The 21022-nt window shown below is 43.5% G+C and overlaps 1 protein-coding gene across 1 annotated transcript in view; it reads right to left on the bottom strand.

Annotated features, from left to right (window-relative positions):
- AP4S1 (adaptor related protein complex 4 subunit sigma 1) overlaps nucleotides 1-21022 on the bottom strand; it is a 165629-nt gene that overhangs the window by 75713 nt on the left and 68894 nt on the right. Inside the window, 2 exon segments of the mRNA XM_073609179.1 lie at nucleotides 17078-17164; nucleotides 17166-17257. Of these exon segments, the coding sequence (XP_073465280.1) occupies nucleotides 17078-17164; nucleotides 17166-17213 (135 nt within the window). The 5' untranslated portion in view covers nucleotides 17214-17257.

The following is a 21022-nucleotide window of genomic DNA, read 5'->3' as shown; positions in this document are numbered from 1 at the left end:
TCCAGTGTGCATGGAGCCTTACCGTTAACAGTGTTTCTAGGAAATCTTCCAGAACGGCACACCTGAGAGATGACTGGTCTCACCTGACAGGAAACACAATTAGCAATAGAGGTTAAAAGCCCCCGCCCTTCCCTCTGCTCCTCAGTTGTGACAAAGTATTAGCCCACACCAGTGCACAAGGGTAAATTCTGTGAGAATTAAATATCACCAACAAACAAGGGGTGGGAAGTAGGCCTGCTGTCCTGGAAGATTTCCTAGAAACACTGTTACCGGTAAGTGTAACTGGTAATTTTCTCTAGTCATCTTCCAGGACGGCACACCTGAGTTGAGGAGCAAGAAGCTCAGGCCTACCTTTAGGGTGGGACCAATTCCTGTAGGACTTTCCTGCCGAACGCCAGGTCCTGAGGTGACAACAGTTCCACCCTGTAGTGCCTCAGAAAGGTGTTCTGACTTGTCCAAGTGGCCCCTTGCAGATCTGGTAAATAGATGCGCCCACCTTCTCTGCCCAGGAAGTCACCAGAGATCTTGTAGAATGAGCTTTAATGTGAGCTGGGACTGGTTTACCTGACTGCTCGTAAGCTACAGAGATGGTCTGTTTTATCCATCTTGCTACGGTTGGTTTAGAGGCCTGGAGACCCTTCCTCTGGCCACAGAAACAAGTGGTTGGTTCTCCTAAAACTCTTGACTGTCCAAATAAACTAGTAGACACCATCTAACGTCTAACGAATGAAAGGTTGCCTCCTTTTCATTCTGGGGGTTTTCACAAAATGAAGGGAGGACGATCCCTTGTGACTTGTGGAACTGTGTGTGAGGTCACCTTTGGTAAGTACAGGAGATCCTGCCATAGGATAACCCTGTCTTCTAGAAGTAACAAAAAAGGCTCTTTAATCGTCAGAGCCTGTAAATCACCCCTGGCTGTCAACTGCCAGAAGAAAGGCGATCTTAAGGGAAAGAAACTTAATAGGGAGCTGAGCCACCGGCTCAAAAGGCCTCCTAGTTAGGGCTTCCAGCACCAAGGTCAGGTCCCATGGTGGAAACCTATTCGATTTCATTGGGGTTACCCTTTCCTTGGCTAACAGAAATCTCTTTATAAGAGGATCCAGGGCAAGTCTCCTATCAAAGAATACGGAGTCGACCGCTACCTGGACCCTGAGGGTATTAACCACCAGACCCTGATCAACCCCCCTCATACACTGGGAGACTTCTCTCACTTGACACCAATGAGAAAAGACTGCCTAGACCTTTGCATATATACATCTGGTGACTGGCATCCTGCTTAGCAAGAGGGTCTCGATCGCCTTTTCCAAACATCCCTTACTCTGAGGATTTCCCTCTCAAGCACCAGCTCATCAGGGAGAGGAACCCTGAATCGGGATGGAAAACTGGTCCATGTATGAGGAGATCCTGTCTGATTGACAGACGTAGCGGGGGGGGCGACGACTAACCATTTCTTCAGTGTGAGGTGTGAGGAACCGCGCTCTCCTTGGCCACCAAGGTGCTATTAGTATTAGTCTGCAGTCTGCTTGGCTCAGCTTCTGTAACACCCGGGGGATGAGTGCCAAGGGAGGAAATGCATATGCCAGGCCCGAATCCCACTTCTGGGCTAATGTGTCCATCCCCTCGGAACCCTGCCCCCTGGCGAGGTAAAAGAGCCTCTGTAATTTCCTGTTTTTTCTGCAGGCAAATAGTTATACTTCCGGCCTAGAGTAAGATAATAGGTACTTGTGCGCACACCAATATATTAAATATTAAAAAGCCAACAATAAAAAATATAAAATAACTTCAACAACGTCAAAAATAGAAGAAATAGCAGCCACAAATAATAGTGTTCACACACCTAGAGACAATTGCTAAAAAAAGGGGGGTAAATCTGCGGCGCTAATTATAATATGTAAAACCTCCAAACCATACCAAGAGGTTACATAACCAGATCTCCAGGTATCGATAATGTCTAATGCTTGATCTTCCACTAATTTGTGCAATCAAAGGTCACAGAAAAAGCCAGTATTGCATCAAAAAATGAAATAACTAAAACAAAAAACTAAAGAAATCACAAAATGGGAATACTTGGTCGCTGTTTATAAATAACCCATACAAATGTACATAAATCAAAGATCCACTGAAATAAATAGTAAAAATTATTTGAAAAAATTAATGAAAAATTAGAACCACAGACTCCACAGTTAAACAGATCTTCAAACCACTACTCAAATAAATGAATCCAAATTAAAACATATCCTTGTAAACTATCCGAAGTTATGATAGTTAGTGCAACAATCAAAAAAATAGATGAGTGATAGGTGCAAATTCACTGGTGAAACAATAAGTGTAATTTATGCAGGATAAAAAATCACGATCTGATAATATCAAAACTATAAATAGATAAGACTAAAAGTGTCTAATGAAAAGGTAAACCATAAGTAGCAACATATGTGATCTAACAAGGTGTACATGAATAATCCTGCAGAAAGCAATAAATTTAAATAGAGCAATCTCCAAAGCGTCCCATCCAAAAAGGAAACAAATCAATCAATAAAAGTAGCAAGTAAAAATACTGCAACAAATGTGATCACACAGAGTGTAGATGAATAAATAGTAATTGGAGAAGATAAATAAACAGTCTCAGAAAAGTCCCATAAAAGATAAGATCTCCATTGTGACAAATAATTGAAAAAACAAAGTTGTTCCAAAGATATTCAGTGATAGATGTAGTGTGTAATGGTAGCGGTTCCCTCAGCCTCTCACCTCCCGGCTGAACGATCACAGCCTATTTAGCATACGACAGATGCAATAGATAAATGTGACTAAAAGTGTCTAATGAAAAAGTAAACCATAAATAGCAACATAAGTGATCTAGCAGGGTGTACAAGAATAAACCTGCAGAAAGCAATAAATTTAAATAGAGCAGTCTCCAAAGCGTCCCATCCAAAAAGGAAGCAAATCAATCAATAGAAGTAGCAGATAAAAATATACTGCAAAAAATGTGATCACACAAAGTGTAGATGTAGATGAATAGATAATAATTAGAGAAGATAGTGGAAAATAAATAAACAGTCTCAAAAAAGTCCCATAAAGGATAAGATCTCCATTGTGACAAATAATTGAAAAAACAAAGTAGTTCCAAAAATATTCAGTGATAGGTGTAGTGTGTAATGGTAGCGGTTCCCCCAGCCTCTCACCTCCCGGCTGAACGATCACAGCCTATTTAGCATATGACAGATGAAACAACGGCTTCCCAGTCTCCTTGTTGCCAGGGGTCTCCAGAATGCTGCTTTCAGGTTCAGCTCTCCCGGCTGAACGATCACAGCCTATTTAGCATATGACAGATGAAACAACGGCTTCCCAGTCTCCTTGTTGCCAGGGGTCTCCAGAATGCTGCTTTCAGGTTCAGCTCAAAAGAAAGGAAAGGGCTCCATAGTGTAGCAAGTAATTTCAATATTTATTTCATCAATATTTCACTTACATAAAAAACTGGATAACACAGAAAAAACTCTCAGGCTGCTCTCAGCTCAACGATCCCGGCCGTGATCGGAGAGACAAGCTGCAGCCGAAAAAGATCCGCCTCTCTCTTCCCTGACGCGTTGCGTGACTGTCACGTCACTTTCTCAAAGGGTATGAGGGAAGGCGGACACGGATCATTCTTATGGGAGAGAGGTAACCATGACAACCCCTCTGCCACAAGCGTAACGGTATAACATACGGCGCTCCTTGTGCACATAAATTACATGTTAAAACTACACAAACTCTCATTCCTAAATAGGTTTCCATACATAAAAAGTTAGCTTACATAAATAATTAATTAAAAATTATTAATTAAAAGATATTGGTATATATATATAAATAAAGCATTAATATGAAAAAATAGTGAGGGGAGGAATGGAAATTCTCCCTCTAGTGGTCCATCATAAAATTGCAGATCAAATAAGATAATAATAACAATGAGGAGATAAAACCGTCAAACTGATTAAACTTCAAAATTAAAAATTATCGAATGTATAAGGGCCTGCAACACATAAAAGAATCTAGCTATAAAATACCTCTAAAAAATCACGGACCTAGTTCAGCAATAAATACAGAAGGAATCATAATACATAATATTAAAATAAATGGCCAGAGAAAGGATAATTGTGGAACAACCCTTCTAATAATTCGAGATAAAACAATTAAGATCAAATTCAACATTATGACCCAGAGGCGTTAAAGTACGGAGCTCATGTATCCAACGGGATTCTGCCTGACTCAATTTTATCACTTTGTTATCACCCCTCCAATGGGGTTTATATTTCTCAATTCCCCATACTTTAAGTGAGGAGGGGTCCCTATTATGATATTCATCGTAGTGTTTTGACAGGCTATGTTTCGGATAGCCTTTCTTTATATTTTGGGTATGTTCTCTCAATCTCTTCCATAATTCTCTTTTTGTTCGTCCTACATATTGGATCTGACAGGGACATTCCAACAAATACACTACTCCCTCCGTTCGGCAAGATATAAATTCTTTGATTTGATATTCTTTATTAGTAACTGTTGATTTGAAGTTACATTTTTTCTTTTTTGCCTCATTTGTGTGTCTGCAGGTGTAGCAGGTCTTGCAGGGATAAAAGCCTTTCCCATCAAAGAAGGAAAATTTTCTCCGCGGGGGAGGGTCTAGTACATTTTTAGCAACCAAGTCCCTCAATGTGGGGGCTCTCCGATACGTGAATCTCGGTTTCTCTGGTAATAGAGTTCCCAGGTGCCTATCTGCTTTCACTATATCCCAATATTTTCTAAAGATTTTTTCTATTTGCTTATGTTGCAAACTATAATCCATCACTAATGGTACACAGTTCATAGGGTCAATTTTTTTACTAGAATCCTCTATGAGTTTACTTCTATCCATAACCTCTACATCTTTAATTTTCTCCTTTATAAAATCAGGGCTATATCCTTTTTGAATAAATCTTTGTCCAATAAATTCGGCTTGTTCAAGAAAAACCTCTTGTTTTGTACAGTTTCTTTTCAGCCTGGTGAACTGGCCTTTAGGTATATTGTTTAGCCAGGGAGCATGATGGCAACTATCTATTGGCAGATAGCTGTTTCTATCAACTTGTTTAAAAAACGTTTGGGTAATAAATCTTCCATCATCTTTTAAAATTTCCACAATTTTTAGATCTGGAAATTTTAAAAGATGATGGAAGATTTATTACCCAAACGTTTTTTAAACAAGTTGATAGAAACAGCTATCTGCCAATAGATAGTTGCCATCATGCTCCCTGGCTAAACAATATACCTAAAGGCCAGTTCACCAGGCTGAAAAGAAACTGTACAAAACAAGAGGTTTTTCTTGAACAAGCCGAATTTATTGGACAAAGATTTATTCAAAAAGGATATAGCCCTGATTTTATAAAGGAGAAAATTAAAGATGTAGAGGTTATGGATAGAAGTAAACTCATAGAGGATTCTAGTAAAAAAATTGACCCTATGAACTGTGTACCATTAGTGATGGATTATAGTTTGCAACATAAGCAAATAGAAAAAATCTTTAGAAAATATTGGGATATAGTGAAAGCAGATAGGCACCTGGGAACTCTATTACCAGAGAAACCGAGATTCACGTATCGGAGAGCCCCCACATTGAGGGACTTGGTTGCTAAAAATGTACTAGACCCTCCCCCGCGGAGAAAATTTTCCTTCTTTGATGGGAAAGGCTTTTATCCCTGCAAGACCTGCTACACCTGCAGACACACAAATGAGGCAAAAAAGAAAAAATGTAACTTCAAATCAACAGTTACTAATAAAGAATATCAAATCAAAGAATTTATATCTTGCCGAACGGAGGGAGTAGTGTATTTGTTGGAATGTCCCTGTCAGATCCAATATGTAGGACGAACAAAAAGAGAATTATGGAAGAGATTGAGAGAACATACCCAAAATATAAAGAAAGGCTATCCGAAACATAGCCTGTCAAAACACTACGATGAATATCATAATAGGGACCCCTCCTCACTTAAAGTATGGGGAATTGAGAAATATAAACCCCATTGGAGGGGTGATAACAAAGTGATAAAATTGAGTCAGGCAGAATCCCGTTGGATACATGAGCTCCGTACTTTAACGCCTCTGGGTCATAATGTTGAATTTGATCTTAATTGTTTTATCTCGAATTATTAGAAGTGTTGTTCCACAATTATCCTTTCTCTGGCCATTTATTTTAATATTATGTATTATGATTCCTTCTGTATTTATTGCTGAACTAGGTCCGTGATTTTTTAGAGGTATTTTATAGCTAGATTCTTTTATGTGTTGCAGGCCCTTATACATTCGATAATTTTTAATTTTGAAGTTTAATCAGTTTGACGGTTTTATCTCCTCATTGTTATTATTATCTTATTTGATCTGCAATTTTATGATGGACCACTAGAGGGAGAATTTCCATTCCTCCCCTCACTATTTTTTCATATTAATGCTTTATTTATATATATATACCAATATCTTTTAATTAATAATTTTTAATTAATTATTTATGTAAGCTAACTTTTTATGTATGGAAACCTATTTAGGAATGAGAGTTTGTGTAGTTTTAACATGTAATTTATGTGCACAAGGAGCGCCGTATGTTATACCGTTACGCTTGTGGCAGAGGGGTTGTCATGGTTACCTCTCTCCCATAAGAATGATCCGTGTCCGCCTTCCCTCATACCCTTTGAGAAAGTGACGTGACAGTCACGCAACGCGTCAGGGAAGAGAGAGGCGGATCTTTTTCGGCTGCAGCTTGTCTCTCCGATCACGGCCGGGATCGTTGAGCTGAGAGCAGCCTGAGAGTTTTTTCTGTGTTATCCAGTTTTTTATGTAAGTGAAATATTGATGAAATAAATATTGAAATTACTTGCTACACTATGGAGCCCTTTCCTTTCTTTTGAGCTGAACCTGAAAGCAGCATTCTGGAGACCCCTGGCAACAAGGAGACTGGGAAGCCGTTGTTTCATCTGTCATATGCTAAATAGGCTGTGATCGTTCAGCCGGGAGAGCTGAACCTGAAAGCAGCATTCTGGAGACCCCTGGCAACAAGGAGACTGGGAAGCCGTTGTTTCATCTGTCATATGCTAAATAGGCTGTGATCGTTCAGCCGGGAGGTGAGAGGCTGGGGGAACCGCTACCATTACACACTACACCTATCACTGAATATTTTTGGAACTACTTTGTTTTTTCAATTATTTGTCACAATGGAGATCTTATCCTTTATGGGACTTTTTTGAGACTGTTTATTTATTTTCCACTATCTTCTCTAATTATTATCTATTCATCTACATCTACACTTTGTGTGATCACATTTTTTGCAGTATATTTTTATCTGCTACTTCTATTGATTGATTTGCTTCCTTTTTGGATGGGACGCTTTGGAGACTGCTCTATTTAAATTTATTGCTTTCTGCAGGTTTATTCTTGTACACCCTGCTAGATCACTTATGTTGCTATTTATGGTTTACTTTTTCATTAGACACTTTTAGTCACATTTATCTATTGCATCTGTCGTATGCTAAATAGGCTGTGATCGTTCAGCCGGGAGGTGAGAGGCTGAGGGAACCGCTACCATTACACACTACATCTATCACTGAATATCTTTGGAACAACTTTGTTTTTTCAATTATTTGTCACAATGGAGATCTTATCTTTTATGGGACTTTTCTGAGACTGTTTATTTATCTTCTCCAATTACTATTTATTCATCTACACTCTGTGTGATCACATTTGTTGCAGTATTTTTACTTGCTACTTTTATTGATTGATTTGTTTCCTTTTTGGATGGGACGCTTTGGAGATTGCTCTATTTAAATTTATTGCTTTCTGCAGGATTATTCATGTACACCTTGTTAGATCACATATGTTGCTACTTATGGTTTACCTTTTCATTAGACACTTTTAGTCTTATCTATTTATAGTTTTGATATTATCAGATCGTGATTTTTTATCCTGCATAAATTACACTTATTGTTTCACCAGTGAATTTGCACCTATCACTCATCTATTTTTTTGATTGTTGCACTAACTATCATAACTTCGGATAGTTTACAAGGATATGTTTTAATTTGGATTCATTTATTTGAGTAGTGGTTTGAAGATCTGTTTAACTGTGGAGTCTGTGGTTCTAATTTTTCATTAATTTTTTCAAATAATTTTTACTATTTATTTCAGTGGATCTTTGATTTATGTACATTTGTATGGGTTATTTATAAACAGCGACCAAGTATTCCCATTTTGTGATTTCTTTAGTTTTTTGTTTTAGTTATTTCATTTTTTGATGCAATACTGGCTTTTTCTGTGACCTTTGATTGCACAAATTAGTGGAAGATCAAGCATTAGACATTATCGATACCTGGAGATCTGGTTATGTAACCTCTTGGTATGGTTTGGAGGTTTTACATATTATAATTAGCGCCGCAGATTTACCCCCCTTTTTTTAGCAATATACTTCCGGCCTGCCAAAGCGCTGACTAACGAGCAAAAACACTTCGCTGTTTAGCTCCCACTCCACTGGTGGATGGGCTGTCTGCTGAGATAGTCCTCCTCCGTGTTGTAGGCTCTTTTTATATGGACCACCGAGATAGATTCTCTTCTCTGTCCACCCTAGGATCTGCTGGGCTAACCTTGTTAACCTCTGGGTCCTGGTTCCTCCCTGTTGTTTTATATAGGATACCATCACTGCATTGTCCGAGAAGATCTGGACCTCTCTTCCCCTGATCCGGTTCTCCAAAACCTTTAAGGCTTTTCTAACCGCCAGGAGCTCCCTGAAGTTGGAGGAGACCCTGCTCTGGGTGATTTCTTCCCATTGAGTGAGAAATCACAAGAGCCTCCCACCAACCCTGGGGTTGGCATCACTTGGACACTTGTTGGCAGGTCCGGGGCTGGAAAAGAGGAGACCCCCTTTCTGTTTGCCCTTCCCGAGAATCTACTATCTGTTTGGTCTTGGCGCCACGCGATATGTGGTTTAAAAGTCTGTTTACTCACGCGTCCTCATTCCTGCCGACGCAGGAATTGGCTTACCAAGCCCTGCGTAATAGAGTCTTGGACCTGCGATCCATTTGATCATGGATATTACCAAAGTCTTCAAATAAACGGTCCAAGTGTTTAGACACCTGAGCCAGGGAAGCATCAAGTCTAGAGACTTTAAAGAATTTTTATTCTTCCTGCTCCCTGAAGGGACATCTGCACTTCCACATTTTAAGCCTTAGTACCTTTTTCTCAGGCTACTTCGGGGGATTTCACCTGTGGTTTGACAGCCCCCTACAAAAATTTTATCCTGAGCCGAGACCTGTGCTGATGGCTGCTGGATGTCCTCAGATGTATAAATTGCTCAGGAGGAGTCCCTCCGTGTTCTCCATTGAGAAGAGGTGTCTCCTAGGCCTAGCTTTTTCGCTATCTTGGCTGTCCTGGTCTAGGTCTTCCCCCTCTTCCAGAGAGCTCTGCTTTCAGACCTCTGCCTCTTCCTTGTCGGAATCCTGAGAGGAGGAACCCCCCCTACTGGAAGGGGCCTCCGCCCGCCGTCTGGTCCCGACTGTTGCGTTAAAGGACTGGTGTGTCGCAAGCATTTCCGATTGTACAGTGAGAAAGTCTTTCATAACTTGCAAGGTCTCCTTGCCTGCTAGTTTATGGATACACTTGAAACAGAAAGGCTTAGTGTGGTCCTGTGGGAGCTTGTCATTACAGTACCCACAACGCTTAGACTGGGAGGGGGCTTTGGATTTGGACCTACTGGCAATCCTAGCTCGTCCTCTTTCCTTATCTGTGACAGGGAAGCCTGCAGGACTCCACTTCTGTCACCCCTAGGCCATGGAAGAAAAGGGACGAGGACCCTAGCTCCACTGCTGTGCTTTGGCCTGCTTCAGCGCGCCTTGCCATACATGGTCTCTGCCTGCCGCTGCCATCTTGTCGGAGTCTCTGTCCCCAGAAATTACGTTTGCGGAAATAACGGCATCCCTGGTGCGGCCCACCCCTCTGCCGAGCGTCCGGGCCTGCGCAGAGCAGCCGGCACCCAACACACTAGGACTCCCAACCTGCAACCTCTCTCCTGTTACCTGAGAGCCTTACCAGACCCGGACTTTGGGCTGGAGAAGCGGGAGACGCTCCCTGGTCCGCGGGGAGCCCTCGGCGCAGCAGATGGCCACACAGACAGCCTCCTCTGCCCCCCTTCACCACTCTCAGGTAGGGGGAGAGAGTGGGAAGCATGGTCCCTGGAGTTTTGGACACACGTTCACTGTGTCCAGTGGCCTCCAGATTTCAGGGAGGGCCTCTCCAGTTTCTGCTGCCCCCCCGAGTAGGGGACAATATCCCCCCCTGGAAAGGGGAAGGCCCTGGCCAAGACTTGCATCCACCACTGGTCTGCATGTGGTCTGACGCCCGGGGGGGGGGCCTTAGGGCTCGGTCAGGGAGGTGAAAAATAAAATATGTGCTGCACGCTGAGGGAAACACAATCAAGAACTGAGGAGCAGAGGGAGCTTTTACCTCTATTGTTGATTGTGTTTCCTGTCAGGTGAGACCAGTCATCTCTCAGGTGTGCTGTCCTGGAAGATGACTGGAGAGAAAAATATTTCCTTACCTATACACTAGTGGCTGTTGTTAGCGTTAAGAAGTAGTGCGGCGCACTTTTCTATAGATGACTGTGTCACTGCTGTAAGCATTCCTGGAATCAGTTTTCTGGAACACTGCACAGTTGTTGCTTCACACTAAATGTATGTAATGTCTGTATCCTTTAAGACATTTCCTAACTTTGGAAACAGACAAAAATCGCAGGGTGCTAAGTTAGGGGAATAAGGTGATTGGTCAAGTTTCGGAATGCATTTCTGTGCCAGGAACTCGCAAACACTTAATGTATCATGTGCAGAAGTACTGTCGTGGAGGAGAAACCATTTGTCAGGCCAGAGTTCCAGTCTTTTCCTCTAGCTTTCTGTAACCTTTTCCGAATTACCAAGTAATAGTTTGTTGACTGTTTTACCATGTTCTATAAACTTATAGTGAACTATCCCCTCCTGATCAAAAATACACACGAACGTGATTTTGAACTCAGAATGAGACATCCGTGCGTTCTTCAGGCGAGGTGAATTCTTTGTTTTTCACTGCATGCTCCAGGGTTTTGTTTCTGGATCATACTGGAAACACCATGTTTCATCACTGGTAATAACCCTATCAAACACCTCTGCATTCTTCAAAACATCAAATTAAATTTGAAGATGACGTTCTTTCTGACCTTCTGTCAAGATTCGAGGCACCATCTTTGCGTGAATCTTTCTTATTCCAAAGTCCTCCATTATAATCTGCCGCACTGTTTCCCTGATTCATTCTTCTGCCATCAGTGGCACACTCAATCTTTGATCTGAGCATACAAGGGTTTGCGCCCTGTTCACATTTGCATTCGTTCTGTGTGTTTTTGGCTGCCTACTTCTTGCATCATCGTTCACATCTTTTTGCCATCCCTTAAACCGCCTATGCCTTCAAAAACACTTGATTTCTTCATGGAGTGTCCACTATAAGCCTGTTGTAACAGAGCTAATGTTTTTTACCTGCACTTTTTCTAATTTTTATGCAAAATTTGATGTCAATCCGCTGCTTTATATTCCCATCACTCATTTTCCACTAACAGCGCAACGCACATACGTTTCTTCTGCTACTCTGTAAAGACTTCAACTGGTCTGTAACCCAGGCAAGTGCAATTTAAAACATGTCATAAAACACTCGTGTGCGAATGGTTATGTGACTCACCAACATCTGGCATTCCAGCAATTAAATTGCCACACTGAGGGACCATTTACACCAGCATGGTCTGCTGTGGTGTGTTTAGCGCACATTGCATCACGCATTAAATTGAATTTCTTTAAGTAGCACAGTCATTTGAGTGCACTGTCTAATGCAGAACAACTGACTAAAAATTGTGCATGCAGCATTTTCAGCACTGCAATGCATGTGCTAATCCGCTTTGCAGTGAGCTACAACAGAGGTGCGTTTGGGGTGCCATTAAAAATGGTGCATTTTACTTTGTGTTGCAGCAGTAGTGTGAATGGATTCTTAGACATTTTTTTCTGATGCAAACATTAAGAAAAACATATGTGGTATGTTTCTTTACTGCAGTAAGGAATTTTAAACAATTTCCCGCTGCTGTTCTTTGATTGAGGTAAACCAAGCCACAATTAACTTGTTCCTGTGTTGCTTTGTGATGCTGAATGCTATCCGGACTATAATGCTGGGAGCAGGGCAGCCATCAGAAATTTTTGGGCCCCTTACACAGCTTTAGGCCTGGACCCCCCCAGCCTGACCACCAACATTCCCCAGGGCTTGCCCACAGGCCATCCTACCGAATCCGCACACCGGCCACCCCTCCTGTACGCACTCAGCCCCCCTCAATCCTGTATACATGTCAGCCTTCCTCACACCTGTATATATGTCAGCCGCCCCCCCCCCACACACACACCTGTATATATGTCAGTCCCCCCACACACCTGTATATATGTCAGCCCCCCTCACACCTGTATATTTGTCAGCCCCCCTCACACACACACCTGTATAAATGTCAGACCCCCCCCACACACACACACACACACACACACACACACACACACCTGTATATATGTCAGCCTCCCCCACACAACTGCTTATATGCTAGCCCCCCACACACACACACCCGTATATAGGTCAGCCCCCCTCACATCTGTATAAATGTCAGCCCCCCTCACACCTGTATCTATGTCAGTCCATGCAATGCAATGCATAAATCTATCCATGATACATAGAGGTGGGTGGCTGGAGAGAGGAGGCGGCGCCCGTGCACCCTTAATTATTTATGTCAGCCCCACACATACACAAATCTGTAAACACACAAGGCTCTGGATCGTCCTTGTACACAGGCTCTGAAGAAGAAGGCACCTCCTTCAAAACGCATCAGCCAGCAGCTGTCTGCACGCCTTGTCCTTAGGTCTGGAGACTGTAATCGGTGCACTCATCACCATTACCACTTATGCGTGATTTCCATCTACCCTTGTGAGAGTTTTTTTTTTTGTGTTCTTTTGTAATAAAACTTTAAGGATAATGCACAAGGCCGGTGCGCCCTTTCTTTTCTGTGTTTTGTCTGATTGTTAGGATATCCCCATCCTTGAGGGCAGCAAGGCTGAAAGCTTCCGTCCATCTTGACTTTGAACTGCCGGGCCTACACACTTATGCGCAAGAGTTTTTGTTTTGTTATATTGGACCTCCTTGTACATAAACAGCCCCCTCCCTTTCCTTCAGAGCCCCTACTTGTAAAGAATTTCTTCCTACCTGTTCCCACCCCTTTTTACACAAAGCTGACATGTTGCTGACACAGAAAAGCCCAGTACACGAGGGGTACACATGCACATAGTAGCCAGAGGTGGCAGTAGAGAGCTCGATGTCTGAGCTCAATGCCACAGATCGTTTCTGTAATGCACAGCACGGCCCCCCCTAACGGCCGTACCCCCCTGATGGCAGCCTCGGCTGGGAGATTCAGTTAGGTGTGAAGAGCGTACCCAGCTGGAAGTGCAGAATACAATTGACAGTAAGGCCTCACACACGGATGTTTTTACAGCGGTGTTTTTGAGCTTTTTTTGAAGCTTAAAAACGCCACTCCGTGTTATTCAATGGCCTCATACACAAAACCATAATACAAACCTAGGACCAGCGCGTTCTGAGGCTCCAGCGCTAGAGCTGTAAAAACGCCAGACGCTGGTAAAAGGTGTTAAACGCAATTTACCTTCGGTCTGGTATGGATCTTAAGGGGAACCTCCTACGCCAAAAAAATGGTGTGGGGGTCCCCCCCAAGATCCATCCAGACCCTTATCCAAGCACGCAGCCCGGCAGGTCCCCTTTTCTAGACCATACCAGGCCACATGCCCTCAACATGGGGAGGTGGGTGCTTTGGGGCAGGGGGGCTCTGCGCCCCCCACCCCAAAGCACCTTGTCCCCATGTTAATGAGGACAAGGGCCTCTTCCCGACAATCCAATATAAGTCATCGCACACGGTGGACCCAGCATTACATCTGGAAATCGCGTCGAGTCAACATCGGAAGAAGAGCTAGCAAAAGAGCGAGAAAAACCCGGCAAAAGAGCTAGAAGACAGTGGAGAGAGAAGACAGCGCAGAGAGGAGAGGGAGAAAAGCCGAGCTGCCCTAATAAAATACTTTAAAAACCTATGTAGTGTGTTTATTTTGACACTTTTTTTTAGGTGAATGGGTTGGGGTACGATGTACCCCATACTCATTCACTCATGGGTGGGGGCCGGGATCTGGGGGCCCCCTGGTTAAAGGGGGCTTTCAGATTCCGATAAGCCCTCACCCACAGACCCCGACAACCAATGGCAAGGGTTGTCGGGAAGAGGCCCTTGTCCTCAACATGGGGACAAGGTGCTTTGGGGTGGGGGGCGCATAGCCCTCCCTGCCCCAAAGCACCCACTCCCCCATGTTGAGGACATGTGGCCTGGTATGGTCCGGGGGGGGGGGGGGGGGGGGGGCACTCGTCCGCCCCTTTTCTGACCTGCCAGGCTGCGTGCTTAGATAAGGGTCTGGTATCGTCTTTGGGGGGAACCTCATGCAAAAACATTTTTTACATTTTGGCGGAGTTCCCCTTCAAGATTCTCAGCACTGTCATGGTTATGCAGTAATCTTTCTCTATCAGCTTACCTTCTCCTCATGTGTTCAGACTAAGAGGCCAGCCCCTCACACCTGACTGGTTTTATAACCTCTGCTCTAAGCATGGCCCCACCCCAGGCCCTATCAGGGAACCCTATATTAACCTGTGCACTGCAAGCCAGCAGTGCTGATCAACCATTGTGTGTTAGCTTTTGTGTGTACTTGTGTTTCCTACGTCTGATTCCAGTTACCGACTTTGGCCTGTTCTCGACTATTCCTGTCTGCTCGTGACCCTGACCTTTGGCGTGTCCCCGACTATCCCGTTTGCCTGTGACCCTGAACCTTGGCGTGAACTCTGTCGTCCTTGGCTGTTTGTGGCCCTGACCTTGGCTTATTCCCTTACTATCCCTATCATCCTGTGGGTGTGAGCTGAGGGACCCTGGGGGTCGCGACCTGGAGCCAGTTGCAGCCCAGTCCATCCTCACCACTAGAGGCTCTGGTGAACACCTGCTGGCTCTTAGACTCCGCGCCCCAGGGAATCTTATGCCCTAACCCCGGTGGGATCCGTGCTTGCGTTCCAGCGGCCCTGCCTTCCTTACCACCCTGACTCCCATCCGCAGCAGTCAGCCGTAGGGTCCACTAGCTTGCGGAGCACCCCTGATCCCAACGGTGTGCTCCTGTCATCTAGCCTCAAAGTGACCTGACAAGCACACAAGTCGCACCGCAAGTCGGATCATTTTGATCCGACTTCTGGTGCGACTTCTATTCAAATCAATGGGCTCCCATAGGGAACCATTGATTTTGAATAGAGGCAGAGAAACGCGGCTGTTGGGGGTACTTGAGGACGGGGTTGAGAACCACTGATTTAGAGCAGTGAGCTAAAATTTAGCTCAGGAAATTTAACAAAATCCCCAGGTGGCGGATTTTTAAGGCACAAAATGGTAAAAAGGTATATTCTAATATGAAAAGTATTTATTGAAATATGAAAAATACACAACATTTAATAAAAAAACATGTTGAGAATAAACATTCCAGTGTTGTCATACAAATCAGAATACATATAACGGACTAGTGTTTCCTGTACCCAACACGTTTTCGGAGTGAAAATGTAATCCTCCTTCTTCAGGGGTATAGTTTAAACAAGAAACTCAGTATTATAGACTGGAAGTCACAATTGTTTAAAAACATAGAGGTGCCAAGAGGAGTTGTTTCCAAATTGCTTGAGCCACAGAGTTCAATATGCAGGCATACCTCAAGAACAGGAAAATGCCTGGCCCGTATGTGCTGGTCCAGCTCCCCCACACCCACACAACACCAACCCGGAGGAGGGGAAGCCAGAGGACCCACTGGGGCCGAAAAGCAGGAAAGGACCCTGCACAGTGGTGCGTGGAAATGACTTGGCTGCGTTGCTATTTATGTGGTAAGAAAAACGCAACAAGAGGAGAGGCTGTCTGCAAATGCCACAGCTGTGGGAATAATGTGACCGTTCGCTCCAGCACCCAGCCCAGGACATTTCCACACACCACTGTGCAGGGTCCTTTCCTGCTCTTCGGCCCCAGTGGGTCTTCTGGCTTGTGTGGGCGTGGGGGAGCTGGACCAGCACATACAGGCCAGGCATTTTCCCGTTCTTGAGGTATGCCTGCATATTGAACTCTGTGGATCAAGCAATTTGGAAACAACTCCTCTTGGCACCTCTGTGTTTTTAAACAATTGTGACTTCCATTCTATAATACTGAGTTTCTTGTTTAAACTATACCCCTGAAGAAGGAGGATTACATTTTCACTCCGAAACGCGTTGGGTACAGGAAACACTAGTCCATTATATGTATTCTGATTTGTATGACAACACTGGAATGCTTATTCTCTCTAATGTTTTTTTATTAAATGTTGTGCATTTTTCATATTTCAATAAATATTTTTCATATTAGAATATACCTTTTTACCATTTTGTGCCTTAAAAGTCTGCCACCTGGGGATTTTGTTTAATTCCTTGTAAACATTGGATGTGGCACAATTATATGCCCAATTGTAAACCGACTCACCCTTGCTAAAATCTAGCTCAAGGCAATTCTATTATTCTAATTGTGGGCATTGGACGCCAATGCAAATGGCCGTTTTTTTCCTGGCGTCAGTACTAGCTTTACAGCGCGTTTTTTAAAACATCCGTGTGTATGAGGCCTAAACCTGTACTAAGAAAAATATGGAAGCTGCTACTGCCAGCATCTTCTGCAAATGCTATCTGTGTGGCTGTTATTCTTATCCAATTGTCTTTTCAACTAACCTAGGACATAAATGCAGATCAGGATTTCTGACTTCCCTTGCTACATGCATGTTCAGAGTCGAATATTTTTAGAAGGCCTCCAGCAATGAAGACCCCCGTATTTCTCTCACTGCAGATTTTCCTTTAAAAAGTAATCAGCATTTACCAATACCAATCTCAATTACCTAAATAAACATATTTTATCTCACTGATCTTTGGAACGGGAAAGGCAAAGTTTAATGACCTCAGATTCCAACAGTGTTCTCCTCTGTACCTCTACACACTCATAGTATCTGGAATAGCCTTGTTTGTCCTTGCTTGTTGACAATCAGGAAGAATTTGATCATTTCTACTATCAGGGGACTATCTCATCCACCCCCAAATTAGTACACTGCAAAAAAAAATAAAAAATAAATAAATAAATCAACCATCTTTCTTACTCCTAAATTTAATAAAACATGTTATTTGTTTATCCAGTGCTTTGCAAACAGAGTCTTTCCTACAAAGTGTTTCAATAGAAGTCTGCCAATGATTTCAAGTATTAAGTATTGGAGAGCGTGGGGAAGGGTTAAAACCTCTATCGGGTTTTGTATTGCTATCTGTATCACTGTTGAGGAAGTATACCCTAATTTCCTGTTTTGAGGACTACTGCCACCTAGGACAGGAAGAGAGGGGAGATGAACAAAAGGCAATAAAAAAAATGCTGTCCAACGAGAACTTGTATGCTTGTTGAATGATTATTTTGCATACATAAATGGATTAGCAGTTTTTGCCTAACATACATAAGGGGTAGATGGTAGATCCCATTCTTACTCAGCACAGAGCTATTTTTTCTTAGGCTTTTCTTCCACTTAAAAAAAAAAATAAGTACATCTTTTCTTATAAATGTTCTCTCCCCTCCTCCTACCTAACCTGTAAAAAAAATATCTGTATACTTTTACATATTTTTAATTTGCTCCAGTCTAGTCACGTGATCTTACAGCTCTGTGTAAAGGAGTGCTCGACAATGGCTCTGAATTCCAGGAGCCATGACATCACCCGTTTGTGACACTTCCTCCTTTCCCCTGCAGCAGCCACTCACTGATGTGGGGGAGCTGGAGCTGCAGGGGAAAGATTAAAACCTGGATTAAAACCTGGACTAAAAATAGGTAAGATTACAGCTATTTTTTATGCAGGTTAGGTAGAATAGGTAGGAGGAGGGGGAGGAAACATTTTTAAAAATAGATGTTTTAGGCTTTTGTTCCACCTTAAGGTTGAATCCTAATGTAGCTTTGCTTTTTGAAATTTACACTTACCCATTTCAAGAAAAGAGACTCCCTATACATGTTTTGTGATTTCGGCCTCCCACAGGCCAGAGGTGGAACTTTAATGCTATAGGAAACATAACTATCAGAAAAAAATCCAAAACCAAAAGTGTATGACTAGGGGTAAGGCAAGGACATTTCCTTTGCTGTTAGCACTTTAAGGCCTCTTACATCACAGAAAATTTGGCTGTTTCTAGACACTAGACCTTGGCCTTTGCTAGTTGAAATGTAGAATGCTTTACAGCTGCATTCAAGTGTATCTGTGATGTCACTTGGTGCAAATTATAAACTTAAAATTATGCCTGAGCAAAACGACTCCTCCTTATCCTACATGATGCTTTAGTATTGCTTTGCAATTATTGCTGCTGTTATGGTTTTAACACCCTGATGCTGACATGTTACATTGCATTGTTTATCAGCCTGAAAGTATGCAGTAACCGGTGAGACAAACCAGGGACTGGGAGTGTCACTCAGTAATACCCAAACCTAAAACCCATAAGGCACCATGGTGAAGATCAGAAGTTTCAAGGCTCTTCATGACATGGGAGCCCACATTATCTGTGGGTAACAAACAGGGTTATCAATTAACCTCTGACAGTAATGAATAAACATGACTGCATAGGTGCTGCGCTGCCCAAATAACAATCTGAAATTGCTGAATTTTAATACTCACAAGAATAAGTGATTAACTTGTAATGAAAAAACCGCCTAGGTTAGGGAGATTAATTCAAGGGGTAAAGGTACCATCATCCCAAGTATTAAGTTCAAGGAAAAGAAGGGGGAGGGGGACGGCCCGCAGTTAGCTGCTCCTGTCAGCCAATGTCTCCACCCCCCAACAGGGAAGAAAAGGGGGGACTATTGCGGTACTCAATGTAAATAATATAATGAACATAAGAGGTAAGAAGGGGAATAACAGATTTTATAAAAATTAAATTTTAATAGAAACAGTATTTAAAAAGTTACAATACCGCATACAATTGCGATTTGGAACAGTAGCAATACATACAACCATAACAAAGAGGGGGGGGGGAGAAAAGGAATACCACAGAGTTGGACCAGTGGATTCCACCCAATTTTGATGGTAAATATAGCTTAGATTCTCGACCGGTTTCGCGGTTCTCACCGCTTCTTCAGGAGAGCCATATCTATAGTGTGACATAAGATAATTGTAACAAATGCAGACATCACAACAAGTACATATGATAAAATAGATACTGCAGCAAAGTTATTAATAATACATCAAACCTTTACATACAGATGATAAACAGTAAGGACAAGCTCACCCATTCAGGAATTCTCTGCGGGTATGCAAGGCCCCATGTGATTCCCCCTGCGGCGGACACAGGGGATGAAAAACAGCCTCTGGTGGATAAATTTTGAATAAATGAAATGTACAAGTCGCCAGACTATGATATCCAGAGAAAGATGGGGTATAGAAGTGCCAGTGAAATATCTATCAGAGAGTCCAAACCAAAAGGTGCAGTGAAGGGGCAAAAAAGATGATGTGATATTAATTGAGACTTAGGGTACTGGGGAAACAAGGGAAGGGAAGGGAAAGGAAGGAAACAGGGAAGGGAAGGGGAGGAAAAGGGAAGGGAGAAGGAAAAGGGGGGGAGGGGGTGAAGCAGAAAGAGAGGGGGGGGGAAAAGACAAGGGGGAGGAGGGGAAAGGAGGGAAAGGGGGAAGGGGAGGACAGGAGGTGAGGAGGGGGAGGGGGGGGGAGGGAGAGAGGAAGGAGGGAGGAAGGAGAGAGGAAGAGGAGAGAGGGATAAGGGGAAAGGAGGTGGGGGATAGGAAGGGAACCCAATAATCCCATCCATTGCAAGGAAAGGGTAGACAGTTAAAAGGACTGCACACTGATAGTGTTAAGGCTGACACTCACCACCTGGAGATTAATTGACTATATGACGCATGAGCTGGGGTGGATGAGAGCTTCCCATAAGGAGGACCATAGAAGAGGGAGGTCAGGAGGGACCATGAAACTGTTAACAGTAGGAGCCCCCTAGAGCTGGAACCATTAGTGCGTACAAAGGGGGAGGGGGAAGATCACAGCAGCAACTGAGATCAAGATTGATATATCAAGATTACCATACGTAGGGATATACGGGTAGTATAGTGGTATGAATACATACACTGGGAATAGGTTAAGCAAGATTTAAAAGTATGTAAGGTAAATACAGACTGACAGTAATTATAGGACAGTCTGTACCAAGCTGAGAGGCACTAATGACCAGGGAAAGAAGAAGGCGATGAAGGTATAGCAGTGAGCAGGGATTCTGATACCACTGCATACAGGGTTAAACAGAAGCGCCACACAGGGTAATATGTGTGGGACCAAGGATAAGAGGGGAAGGGAGGCTAACAGAGATCGGGGAGAGAGGGGGGGGGAAAGGGAGAAACTCACCCATGAAAAGCGATCCTCATCCAGCGCAGCGTCAGGAGGCTGTAAGCTCACATAGCGGCCATCGCTGGCCGCTATAAGAGCACCCCAACCCGGAAGTCAGGGACGGCAAGGAGAGGGCGGGTCCCTGACGTAACCGGGTCTGTTCGCCCGCACTGCGCAGGTGCACAGCCCTGTGCTACTGCGCAAGCGCGCGCTCCTGTCAAAGGGAAACGAGTTCCCAGACACGGAGACACAAGCAGCCCAGAGGCTGCCAGGGCAAACATGTGTCCGCCGCAGAGAGAAGTATCGAGGCACAGCAGTGCCTTTTTCCTCCCCCCTTTCCCACCCCCCTGTCCCCTTTCCCCCCTCCCTCCCTCTTCCCCCCCCCTTCCCTCCTTGTTGTATCGGGATGTACTAACATGTATGATGCCTTTCCTGCCCAAGGCTTACCCTTGTTGCTGTTGCCATT

This window comes from Aquarana catesbeiana, linkage group LG13 (assembly GCF_042186555.1).
Source record: "Aquarana catesbeiana isolate 2022-GZ linkage group LG13, ASM4218655v1, whole genome shotgun sequence".
In the NCBI taxonomy this organism is placed as follows: Eukaryota; Metazoa; Chordata; class Amphibia; order Anura; family Ranidae; genus Aquarana; species Aquarana catesbeiana.
Note: the sequence above shows the minus strand (reverse complement) of the source record. Positions and strands in the feature narration are given on the sequence as shown.